The 13,093-nt window shown below is 48.4% G+C and overlaps 1 protein-coding gene across 2 annotated transcripts in view; it reads left to right on the forward strand.

The window, feature by feature from the left end:
• ITGA3 (integrin subunit alpha 3) overlaps positions 1–13,093 on the forward strand; it is an 88,658-nt gene that overhangs the window by 56,190 nt on the left and 19,375 nt on the right. For both annotated transcript variants that reach the window (XR_014150686.1, XM_081837652.1), the window contains exons 6-13: positions 137–344; positions 437–630; positions 1,640–1,728; positions 2,506–2,639; positions 6,626–6,712; positions 8,755–8,822; positions 10,214–10,350; positions 11,418–11,564. Coding sequence is in view for 1 of the 2 variants with exons in the window: in XM_081837652.1 (XP_081693778.1) it covers positions 137–344; positions 437–630; positions 1,640–1,728; positions 2,506–2,639; positions 6,626–6,712; positions 8,755–8,822; positions 10,214–10,350; positions 11,418–11,564 (1,064 nt within the window). In the remaining variant the exon portion in view is untranslated. The remainder of the gene's footprint in view (positions 1–136; positions 345–436; positions 631–1,639; positions 1,729–2,505; positions 2,640–6,625; positions 6,713–8,754; positions 8,823–10,213; positions 10,351–11,417; positions 11,565–13,093) is intronic.

Consider the following 13,093-nt stretch of genomic DNA (forward strand, 5'->3'; position numbering starts at 1 on the left):
GTCAAACAGACTTCCGGAATAGATTCTATTTGACTTCCAAGGCATAGGACTGGAAGACAGTGAGTGAGAATTATGCTTTTGGAAAGGGGGTGATCAGGATAAGAAGGAACTCATGCACTTCCCCTCGTATCTATAGGCTACACAGTCGAAGCAAGAACTGAGGTTCTGCGCAAAAATGAGACCACCTTAGTCAGTGGAGCCCCTCGGTTTAACCACACGGGAGCCGTCTTCCTGATGGCAGCGGACAGCGCCACGACCCTTCAGGGGAAACTGATTATCTATGGGGAGCAAGTGGGCTCCTATTTTGGCAGTTCTATTGCTCTGGCTGACCTCAACAATGACGGGTGAGTCTGCTGGCCGGCAAAGCTAGTGGGAAGCAATGTCTCATTTGCCCAGCGGAGGGGCTGTGATCACACCTCTCTCTTCCTATCGGTAGGTGGCAGGACCTGATTGTCGGAGCACCCTACTACTTTGACCGGAAAGAGGAGAAGGGTGGGGCCGTCTACGTGTACATGAACCTGGGGGGAATGTTCCACAGCAGCCCCAACATCACACTGACAGGGCCCAGCAGCTCTGCCTTTGGCTTGGCTGTGGCCAACATCGGAGACGTCGATAAGGATGATTTCCAAGGTGGGGGGGGGCTTGCTCCTCCGACTGTTGCCCCCATGCATACATTACTGGAAATGCATTCTGTTAGGGGACATTGCTTTGCAACAATGTGTATTTTTGGGGAAAATGCATATAAAATGTATTTATACAGTGGTACGGTGGCGCTGTGGGTTAAACCACAGAGCCTAGGGCTTGCCGATCAGAAGGTCGGCGGTTCGAATCCCTGCAATGGGGTGAGCTCCCGTTGCTCGGTCCCTGCTCCTGCCAACCTAGCAGTTCGAAAGCACGTCCAACTGCAAGTAGATAAATAGGTATCGCTCTGGCGGGAAGGTAAACGGCGTTTCTGTGTACTGCTCTGGTTCGCCAGAAGCGGCTTAGTCATGCTGGCCACATGACCCGGAAGCTGTACGCCAGCTCCCTCGGCCAATAAAGCGAGATGAGCACCGCAACCCCAGAGTCGGCCACGACTGGACCTAATGGTCAGGGGTCCCTTTACCTTTACCTTTTACCTTGGTTCTCGAACTTAATCCGTTCCAGGAGTCCATTTGACTCCCAAAACAGTTCAGAAACCAAGGCGCAGCTTCTGATTGGCTGCAGGAACTACCTGCATTCAAGCAGAAGCAGTATCAGACGTCCGGCTTCTGGAAAACATTCGCAAAACGCAACACTTATTTCTGGGTTTGCGGAATTCGGGAGCCAATTTGTTCGGCGACTAAGCCGTTGGGGAACCAAGGACTACTGTAATTAGGAGGGAATCGTGGACATGGAGAACTGTAATCATAGAGAAAAGGTTTAGCTTTGCCCTCTCTCTGTTGTTCTCATTTTCTACATCCAGAAAGAGTTCATGAAATTGTTGTTGTTGTTTGGCCTAAGGAGAATATAGTTCTACACTTTGGAGGCTGTTGCTGGCAACGGGAGATTTTAGTGAGATTTGTTTTGAAGAGCAGCTGTAGGTTTCTTTTAGATGCCTCCTTTGGGAAGCCGACGAACGAGGCCACCTGACCCTTATCCTCCCTCCTTTCCTCCATAGATATCGCAGTTGGAGCTCCTTTTGAAGGTTCAGGGAAGGTCTACATCTACCACAGTGGTGCAGGAGGGCTTATTGATAAGCCCCAGCAGGTAAGCTCACCTTGCTTGTTCCTCTTCATCATTTTTCTCCTCCATGCTAGGCAAGGAAACTGCCTCTGATCGCATGCAATGCCTTCCCCACATTTTGCAGCTAATACAGCAAGCCTGCAGGCATTAGGAAGTCAGGGACTGGGTTTCAGCAGAGCTTGGCCCCACAACATGGATCCGCTGCAGGGGCTGCAGTTCTAGGCTAAGTGCCCATGATGGATCTGCACCATCCCCAGCTACAGAAGGGTCATAGCTCAGCGGTAGAGGACATATTTTGCATGCAGAAGGCTGTGAGTTCAATTCCCGGCATCTCCAGATAGGCCTGGGAAATAAGAACCATATATTTTTTGTACCCCACACATCTGACTGTGTAGCCCCAGCCACTCTGGATGGCTTCCAACAGAATATCCAAAAACACAACCTGTCTTTAAACAAAATCCCTGTCTAAAATTCTGGAGAGCTGTTTGCGTAGACCACTGTTGTTCGATCCAGGGTCCCCAGATGCTGTTGGACTACAACTCCCATCATCCTTGACTACGCTGGCTGGGGTTGTTGGGAGTTGTAGTCCAACAGGGTGTGGATGAAGAACACTGGTTGCAGGCAATCTCCGTTTGAAAGCAAGGTATAGCCTGGTGACATCAGTGGCAGTCCTGCTCTCTCCCACACCAACCCAACCTGCTTGGCCAAGGCACCATCAACCTTGAGGCACAGCTCACAACATAGATCTTTCTCCTTTTGATGGCTGCCATTCCTCCTCCCTCATTTGCTCCTCCTCTGCAGGTTATCAGCGGCGAAGACGTCGGACCCGGAATCAAGACCTTTGGCTATTCCTTCAGCGGCGGAATGGATGTGGACGGGAACTCTTACCCCGATCTCCTGGTGGGCACACTCTCAGAAAACATCCTACTGCTCAGGTGAGAGGAGACTTAAAGAGGGACAGATAATGTACTCCTGAGGGTCTACAGAATTCTTTGCCCTCATGGCTGATTTGTTCAAAGCCACTGCTGATGTTGGGGACTATTTGGGTTTATTATTGTGTAGTAATATCCACCTTCCTTCTGTGAGGAAGTCAGAATGGCATGAATATTGCTTAATAATAATAATAATAATAATAATAATAATAATAATAATAATAGTTTATTTATACCCCGCCAATCTGGCCGAGCTTCCCCAGCCACTCTGGGTGGCTTCCAACAAAATATTAAAATACAATAATGCATCAAACATTAAAAGCTTCCCTAAACAGGGCTGCCTTCAGATGTCTTCTAAAAGTCTGGTAGTTGTTGTTCTCTTTGACATCTGGTGGGAGGGCATTCCACAGGGAGGGCGCCACTACCAAGAAGGCCCTCTGCCTGGTTCCCTGTAACTTGGCTTCTCACAGTGAGGGAACCGCCAGAAGGCCCTCAGCGCTGGACCTCGGTGTCCGGGTAGAACAATGGGGGTGGAGACGCTCCTTCAGGTATACTGGACCGAGGCCGTTTAAGGCTTTAAAGGTCAGCACCAACATTCAATGAGGTGAGCTTCTTTTTTTTACTATTTCCACTAAAACAGTAATTGCATTTTATATGCATTATTGCACACACGATTGTACGTACTATAGGGACGTGAGTGGCGCTGTGGTCTAAACCACTGAGCCTCTTGGGCTTGCCAATCGGAAGGTTGGCAGTTCAAATCCCCGCAATGGGGTGAGCTCCCGTTGCTCTATCCCAGCTCCTGCCAACCTAGCAGTTCGAAGGCACACCAGTTCAAGTAGATAAATGGGTACCTCTGCACAGTGGCGTAGCGTGGGTTGTCAGCACCCGGGGCAAGGCAAGTAATTTGCGCTCCCTAACCCGTGGATTTTAGCACTTGAGTGCGAGCGCCCCCCCAGATGTTGCGCCCGGCCCCCCTGCACCCCCACGCTACTCCACTGCTTCAGGCCCCCCAATAAAACATTTGAGGGGGCCAGTCCCCCAGTTGATGGGCATTGCCAATGTGGTAAACTATGCAGGGCGGGGCTTACCTGCCTCCCCCCCCAATATCATACTGTATTCACGTTGGCACCCCTGATGAACTCAGCGGGGCTTACTTCTGCCCCACAAGCCTTTGCACCTCCGCGTCTCCTTTCCTCTCTATATGTAAGAGGGTGAAGGTCAGGCTGGCAGCGCGAATAAGGCCTCTCCCGCCACGACCTCCTGGTCTACAGGCAGGGCAAGAAAGTGCCTTTTCCTTGGGGGGGGGAGTCTTAAATTTCAAACCATTATTATTATTATTATTATTATGAATATCAAATGTGCGTGGTTTCTCTACCTCCACCGACGACTCGCCACGTGCGAGGAGGAAGGCGGGCTCCCTTCACCTCCCCGTTCCCTCAAGGGAAAGGGAAAACGACGTGAGGGAAAGCAACGCGGGACAGCGAGCGAGGTTCTCCCCAGAGCCTTTTCCCGCCGCCCCCTCGCAAGACAGCCCTGAAGCCGAGCGCGGAGTGAGGGGCGGGGCCCGGCAGAGTCTCGCTGCCCCCCAACGCCTCTCGAGGGGGCATGAGGGGCGCCGCGTCAAGGGCGCCCGTGGGCGCAGCGGCGGCTCCTGTCAGGGCACGAGGCGGGCGGGGGTCCCTCGCGCAGCTGCCGCCGCCGGCTGACCCCGCCTCACCCGGCGCCTCTCCCCCACCCCGTCCGCCCACCCATATCCCGCTCAGGAGGGACCGGTGGGCTGGCGAGCGCCTCACGGCACCAGCACCAGAGAGAGAGAGAAGTCCGCCTCCCGCCGCCGCCTTTTGTTAAACAGACATTTTAAATCGGTTTAAACTGCACACTAACCTAGCAGTAACACCTCCCCTCCCAAAACTGGGCTGGTCGGGTGTGGTTCTCTCCCGCGCTGAGCGCTGCGCTGGGCGGCCGCTGCATTGTCCCTCCCCCAGATAGTCCCTCCCTCGCTCTCTCTCTGCTCCCGCTCCGCACCGCAACGCGGGCAGCTCGGATTGGATTCGCACAGCCAACACTGTGAGAGAGAGTGAGTGAGCCAGGTAGGGGCAGAGAGCTGTGAGTGCGCCCCCCAAAATGTTGCGCCCGGTGCGGTTGGCACCCCCTGCACCCCCCACGCTACACCACTGCCTCTGCAGCAGGAAGGTAAACAGCGTTTCCGTGCACCAGAAGCTGTTTAGTCCTGCTGGCCGCATGACCCGGAAAGCTGTGTACAGACAAATGCCGGCTCCCTCGGCCTAAAAGCGAGATGAGCGCCACAACCCCTTTGACTGGACTTAACCTTCCAGGGGTCCTTTGCCTTTACCTTTTTACCTTACGTACGATATTACGCATGGATACATTCCAGGTTTCCTAAAGTAACCAGCGTATAAACAGATATGTACTATAACCACTTAGAAGCCAAACAAGAAACAAAACAAAAAAAAAACACCAAAAAAAAAACTGTATTAAAAATACTTCTGTTTTGCTACTTATACCATTTTGCCAAAGGTATATAGTACTGCATGGGACTTGATCTTTGTTATACAGTGGTACCTCGGGTTAAGTAATTCATTCCGGAGGTTCGTTCTTAATCTGAAACTGTTCTTAACCTGAAGCACCACTTTAGCTAATGGGGCCTCCCGCTGCCGCCACACCGCCACAACACGATCTCTGTTCTCATCCTAAAGCAAAGTTCTTAACCTGAGGTACTATTTCTGGGTTAGTGGATTCTGTAACCTGAAGCGTATGTAACCTGAGGTACCACTGTATATACTATATACGTTTATAACATTTGCATATAGTTAATCAGGCTGCTTTTTAAAACACTTGCCTGATGTGCAAACGTCAAGTTACAAGAAAGGAGATTTTGACGAATCATCAAGAAAAACTTTCTGACAGTAGGAGCTGTTTGACAGTGGAATGCAGACTTGCCTTCCTTGGAAGCCTTTAAGCAGAGGTTGGGTAGCATCTGTCATGGATGCTTTAGCTGAGATTCCTGATTTTCAGGGGGGTTGGACTTGATGACCCGTGGGTTCCCTTCCAATGCTACAGTCCTACGATTCTGTAAGCAGGTGCTTGATGCAAATGGCAGTCCAGTGCAACCAAAGCTCAATTAGTTCAGAACCACCAAATTCCATGTAAAATGGACTCCGCCTCAATCAATATGAACCTACCTGGACCCTGAGATCATCTTCTTCATGTGGCTCCTCCTTGAAAGGTACGGAGGGTGGCAACACAAGAACAGGGCCTTCTCTGCAGTGGCTCCCAGTCTGTGGAATGCTCTCCCCAGGGAAGTTCACCTGGCACCTTCATTGTACACCTTTAGGCACCAGACAAAAACATTCCTTTTTAACCAGGCCTTTGCTTGATCTGATTTGCATCCTATGCCCTTTTAAGATGTGTTTTGTTAGGGGGCGGGACTACTGGCTTGTTGTTTTAATTTTTGTTGTGTATTTTGTGGTTTTATATCTTGATTTTATTCTGTGAACTGCCCTGAGACCTCCGGGTATAGGGCCGTAAAGGTAAAGGTAAAGGGACCCCTGACCATTAGGTCCAGTCGTGACTGACTCTGGGGTTGCGGCACTCATCTCGCTAAGGGAGCCGGCGTACAGCTTCCGGGTCATGTGGCCAGCATGACAAAGCCGCTTCTGGCAAACCAGAGCAGCGCACGGAAATGCTGTTTACCTTCCCGCCGGAGCGGTACCTATTTATCTACTTGCACTTGACGTGCTTTCGAACTGCTAGGTTGGCAGGAGCAGGGACCGAGCAACGGGAGCTCACCCCGTGGCGGGGATTCGAACCGCCAACCTTCTGATCGGCAAGCCCTAGGCTCTGTGGTTTAACCCACAGCACCACCCGCGTCCCTATAGGGCGGTATATGAATTCAATTAATAATAATAATAATATCCTTAAACAGTACCCCACTCATTTCCCTTTTGTCTCATATCTCTTTGCAGAGCCCGTCCAGTGATCAACATCTTAGACAAGTCGTTCACGGTTACCCCGACCACATTGGACCCAAACAGCTGTAGCGAAGACTCTTGGTAAAAGCTTCCTTCTATGTTCTCTCCTCACCGTTTTTTCTCCCCACCCGCCTGCCCGAGTGCCAGGGCTCTTTGAAAGGCGTGCGAAGGCAGAAATGCGATGGAACTGGTTATATTTAGCCTAAGGAAAGGAAGATGAAAGGGGAGCACACTGCCAATTTTGAGCTTGTTTAAGGGGATGTCGGAAAGAATCAGGAGAACAATTGTTTGCCCTCCCTGCCGAGTGCGGGACAAGAAGTAGGAGTGTTTACACAAGAAAGGGCGGGATTCAGATTAAATGTGAATGAAGAAAACATCTGTCGCTAAGAGCAGTATAGCGCACTGGAGCAAGCTTTATAGACATGTGGCAGAGTTGCCTCCTTTGGATTATTTCAATAATAATAGTTATTAATAATAATAATTAATAAATAATAATTTGTATACCACCCTTTATCCGAAGATCACAGTCGACAACATAAAAATACAGAATGAAAACACAAAATACATAATAGAGGAAAAACAAACCAATAACACCCTCTGTCCCACAAACACATTTAAAAGATAATCATCATCAACATCATCATCATTTATACCCCACCCACCTGGCTGGGTTTCCCCAGCCATTCTGGGTGGCTCCCAACAGAATTAATGATAATGATAATGATGTCATAAAACATCAAACATTAAAAACTTTCCTGAACATAACTTGTTCAATCAGGCAAAGGCCTGGTTATAGAGAAACGTTTTTGCCTGGCACCTAAAGATATGTAATGAAGGAAAGGGTATGAATTGTGGATTAATAATAATAATAATAATAATGGAGTTCCCTCTCCTGCGGGGGAGAACTCCTGCTCTTTAAAAGAAAACTCCATGCCCCCGAAATACCACTTACTGCTCAAGAAAATTCATCACAGCCCTATAACAAGAGCATCCAAGGAATGCATTTCACTACAAAACATCTTTAGGCTGCCATTGTACACTGGGTGTTTAGAGTAGACCCTTCCAAGGCTGGTTGCTGTGGCTTCAGAATAGGTTTGTGCTTCTGCTCCTCCCTTTAAAAAGTGATCACTGCTCTGTTTTGGTTTGCCTGGAGGCAGTAGCAAACTGAGAAGTGCAGGTTCCTTTCTAAGAGTCACAACCGCGCCCCTTCTAAAATAATGCAATAATCTTATGGTTAAATAATAATAATAATAATAATAATAATAATAATAATAATAATAATAACAACAACAACAACTTGCGATGCAGTGCCACAATAAATGCAAATCTCCATGTGCTCAGAAAACATCCTACTGCTCAGGTGAGAGGAGACTTAAAGAGGGACAGTTAATGTACCCCCAGGCATCTGCAGAATTCTTTTCCCTCAAGGCTGACCTATCCAAAGCCACTGTTGATGTTTGGGATTATTTGGGTTTTTATTATTATTGTGTATGAATATCCACCTTCCTTCTGTGAGGAAGTCAGAATGGCATGCATATTGCTCCATAATAATAATAATAATAATTTATTATTTATACCCCGCCCATCTGGCTGGGCTTCCCCAGCCACTCTGGTCGGCTCCCAACAAAATATTAAAATACAGTAATGCATCAAACATTAAAAGCTTCCCTAAACAGGGCTGCCTTCAGATGTCTTCTAAAAGTCTGGTAGTTGTTGTTCCCTTTGACATCTGGTGGGAGGGCGTTCCACAGGGCGGGTGCCACTACCGAGAAGGCCCTCTGCCTGGTTCCCTGTAACCTCACTTCACACAATGAGGGAACCGCCAGAAGGCTCGGAGCTGGACCTCAGTGTCCGGGCTGAACGATGGGGGTGGAGACGCTTCTTCAGGTATACTGGGCTGAGGCTGTTTAGGGCTTTAAAGGTCAGCACCAACACTTTGAATTGTGCTCGGAAACGTACTGGGAGCCAATGTAGGTCTTTCAAGACCGGTGTTATGTGGTCTACACCCCTGCCTGGAGGAATCTGTGTTTACTCCCATCTCATCCTGCTCCAAGACTTCCAGGTCAATCACATTTCTCTCTTTCTTTCTCTCTCCTTTCCCTCCCTACCTCCCCGACTAACAGCATCAAGGTGCAGATCTGCTTCTCCTATTCCCAAAGTGCAGGAAACCCAACATACAAGGAAACCATAAGTGAGTAGAAGTTCCATTTGAGAGGGATTTTATTTTTCAGGAGAGAAGATCGGGGGCTCATCCTCTGACAGCCACGCAAGCTCTGAGCTTGAACTGTCGCTCCTAAATGTATGTGGGCATTCCAGATATGCCCAGAGGCACCTTCCTCTTTCAGTCTTGCCTTTTCCCGGGTTCAGGTTAAACCGTTACCAGCACTGCTTCGGGAGGAACAGCAGGGCAGAAATTGAAGGATAGATAAATATATAAATTGCACCCAGAGCTCATTTTCCGTTCTGGAGCTTTCTCAGAAATTCAACTTGAACCCAGCCCTTACCAGGGGCTTAGGCCCAGAATACAACAGCCGAGCTGAGGTGGAGGCAGAGTGAAGCAGATGCCTCAGGTGGCAGAATCCCATAGAGCACTGACCCCACGGGCACACAGCCTGCCCCTGCTTCCACTGGGGTCACGTGGCAGCGGTGGCTGCGGCTTCTGGCGAGATCTCGTGAGAGTTCTGCGAGATCTCACGAGATCTCGCCAGAAGCTGCCAAGTGATGGAGAAAACAATAATTTCATAAACTGTATCGTTTTGGTTATTCCGTTTTCTTTTCTACGGCTCACACTGAAAAGGCCTGTGCCTGCCTACTTTTTTACAGTACAGAACTGGTTGTTTTCAGGCACTGTATGTAACAAATGTCCCTAACAGAACACGGAAAAAACACAAACTGTTAGAATCTATAGCAGCTGTTGCACGCAAGAGAAGGGAATCATGTAGGCATGGTCGTTGTGATTAATCTTGAATTGCCGACAAAAGAGGATAGTGGGAGACATTTAATGAACAGGAAAATGAGCCAAAGTCTTATTAAAGACATTGAAAAATGATTTTAATCACAGGATGTTACAACCAGGGCTGATCCTGCAGACTAAAATGATATCGATTGGTTCAGAATGGTAACATTTGGTGGCAACTGCCGAGATTGCTGTAATCCTTTGACTGGAGAAATGAAATCACCAAGGGTGTAAGAAACATTGCTTTGCGTGCGATTCTTCCCCACCAACTCCTTATTTTTGAGGCCGTCCCTCTGCCTGTTTGTATTTCAATAAAGGCTTCTGTTTTCACTTGGAGCCTGCATCCTTTTCGATTGGGTTTCTGGGAGGGATACCTCCAATCGAGGAACCCCTTTTTAAATTTATCCAACACACGCTCCCCCGGTAAGCGAGGATTCGGCAGGATGGGGGGTGGAGACGACGGGAGCAGCGCTTTCCTGTTTTGCCTCAGGCGGCAAAATTGGACAGGCTGCTTCTAGGTGGATGGAGTGGGGTGCACATGTTCCTCAGTTTGCCTGCTGAGTCTTGGCAGTGCCTCCGGCCTGTTTTCCCCACCCTATCACTTCCCCCTCTGTGTCTCATTTCAGAATTGAACTACCTGGTGGAAGCTGACCGGGACCGCCGTCCTCCTCGGGTATATTTTGCCAGGACACAGTCCGCTGTCTACAAGGGACAGTTTTCCATGCCAAGGGAGAAGTGTCAGACCCTGGAAGTCCTCTTGCGGGTAAGGCGAGGGCAGTGGGCAATTTAAGTGATACATTTGGATGGCTGGGTGTGAGCGAAATATGGAATAATAATAATAATAATAATAATAATAATAATAATAATACAGTGGTGCCTCGCAAGACGAAAAGAATCTGTTCCGCGAGTCTCTTCGTCTAGCGGTTTTTTCATCTTGCGAAGCAAGCCCATTAGCGGATTAGCAGATTAGCGCTATTAGCGGCTTAGCGGCTTTTAGCGGCTTAGCGGATAAGCGGCTTAGCGGCTTAGAAAAAGGGGGGGAAAGTCGGAAAAACTCGCAAGACATTTTCATCTTGCGAAGCAAGCCCATAGAGAAATTCGTCTTGCGAAGCACCTCCAAAACGGAAAACCCTTTCGTCTAGCGGGTTTTTTGTCTTGCGAGGCATTTGTCTTACGGGGCACCACTGTAATAAAAATAATAATAATTTATTATTTATACCCCGCCCATCTGGCTGGGTTTCTCCAGCCACTCTGGGCTTAGTGGTGCATTGCGCCAGGGCACTGGCCTCTCAGGGGCGCCTCAGCAAGTGGGGGAGCTGTGTGCCTTTGCCAGCACCCTCCCCTTTCCCTGCACGCCCACCAGCTGCACCCCGCCAACCATAAGGCTAGCGGGCTTGCAGCTTCCCTCCCAAGCCTCCTCAGGAGGAGATTGATCCCCGCGGAGGCTTAGGATGGAAGCTGCGCCTCGCCAACCATATGTGTGGCGGGCGCGCAGCTTCCCTCCCAAGCCTCTGTGAGAATCACTCTCCTCACGAGGAGGCTTGGGAGGGTCTCAACTTCACTCCCAAACTTTTGCTGGGATTGCTCTCCCGCAGTGGCATGGGGGAGACTTGCGGGGGCCCCCCCATGGCTAGCAGTGCGCAGCTACGGCCACCCCAACACTATCCATGGTAATTTGGAGGTGCTAGGCCGATATTTGCACCCCAGCGCCGCATCTGCTAAAGTCGGCCTTGGAGATGACCCTCTGAGCTTTCAAATTCCTCGTCAGAGTACAATCACTCAGAATTGGGTGGAGGGCTTTTTGCAACGAACTCTTCCCTTGCCCTGCAGGCTGATATGCGGGATAAGCTGCACCCCATTGCGTTCTCCATGAACTATTCTCTTGCCGAGAAGCCCATGCGGTTCCAGTTGGGCCTGCGCTCGCTCGATGCGTTTCCTGTCTTGAACGAGGATCAGTCCCGTGAGAATCAGACTGAGGTGAGCGCCATGCAGTAATCCAAAGCATTTCCCCTCCCCCACTTTGCACAAGCTCATTCGCTGTTCAATTTCTTTGTTTCCTCCCCCTGCCTTCTGCCTTCTGCTGGGTTGCTCAGTGTGACGGGACAGCTCGCTTTTCCCATACTGCTCTTCTTTCTGCCCCTAGGATCTCCCCACTTTCTGCTAATTGCACCGACCTTTCAGTTATGCCGCAGGCGCTGCTCTATTTGCCAACATTCTTTTTTAAAAAATTTGTTTGTTTATTTATTTATTTATTTATTTAAATAATACAGCAAAAACAGAACACCAACAGAAAAAAAGAAATTTACAAAGGGGAAAACATTGAAAACAAATATACTTGTGGTACAGTATTCCCTCCACCCACCCGCAGCTTCCCTCCGCCACAATTAGACTTCTTTAAATTTCTATCTCCACATTTATCCTTGCATTCTCCAAATATGTCATTATTTGTCCTTCTTTGATCTCTTTTCTTTTCCAGTTCACACATATACTTTACATTTTTATTGTAAGCATATTAGCATATCTTTCTTAGAACAATACTTTAACGTATAATCTTTGAAACATTTCCATTCCTTTTTAAATTTTTGATTTGACTGATACCTTATAATTGATATTAGTTTTGCCAGTTCTATTTGCCAACATTCCTTTTGCTGGCTCCTTCCCCCTCATCAGTTAGAATGTCTGTGCACATTCCTAAATTTGGTCCAGCAGCTTAAGTTTAAGCAAACTGCAGGTCGGGGTCTCTTGCAAACGGGTAACACATGCACACTAAGGTGAGTTATGTGCATGCACACCCATATGTACAAACGCATACAAATATCTATGAGAAATCGTCTCTGGTTTCTCATAATCAGCCTTCATAGATCCAGCATCCAATTTGCCCTCTGGCACCATCTGGTGGGAAAGCCTGTTCACCATCATTTTAAAGACAAAATAAAATAACATCCTGAAAAATGAGTTGCCGGTGGACTAGTTTGCTGTGATGCTGGCATTTGTGCAGTCGTTGTGCGATGACTTTGACATGTGCTCGTGTTTCGCATCAAATATGTCAAGTGGGCCAGCCAAAATTTGGGAGACCCTTCACAGCGCAATATTTATTTTGTTTGGACGGTTTATATCCCGCCATTCAGTTGACTGATCTTCAAGATGGCTTGCAAGTAAGCTTAGGGCCCCAATCTCTTGGGAGTCCCCAAAAAATGTAAAGGAAAAAAAAACTGGATATACATTTCCAAAACAAATAAAACGAAACCTACATATAGCAACAGTGTTTTGTGTTGTGTAGATTCCTGTGATGTAAGTAATGGGCCTCGCCTGCTAGCCTGCTCCCTAAAATATCACTGGTTTGCTCATTTCTATATATAGGGTGCCTACATTCTTCATGGGCTGGCTGCATGGCAACATGTGCAAATGGCTTGAGATACCTATTAGGTCCATAAATTACCATAGAGCATATATTCAACACAAAAAGCAGTGACAATTTGTTGTTGACAAAGGACATATAAAGGGCC

The sequence above is a fragment of the Podarcis erhardii genome (assembly GCF_964252035.2).
Source record: "Podarcis erhardii genome assembly, chromosome: 13".
NCBI lineage: Eukaryota > Metazoa > Chordata > Lepidosauria > Squamata > Lacertidae > Podarcis > Podarcis erhardii.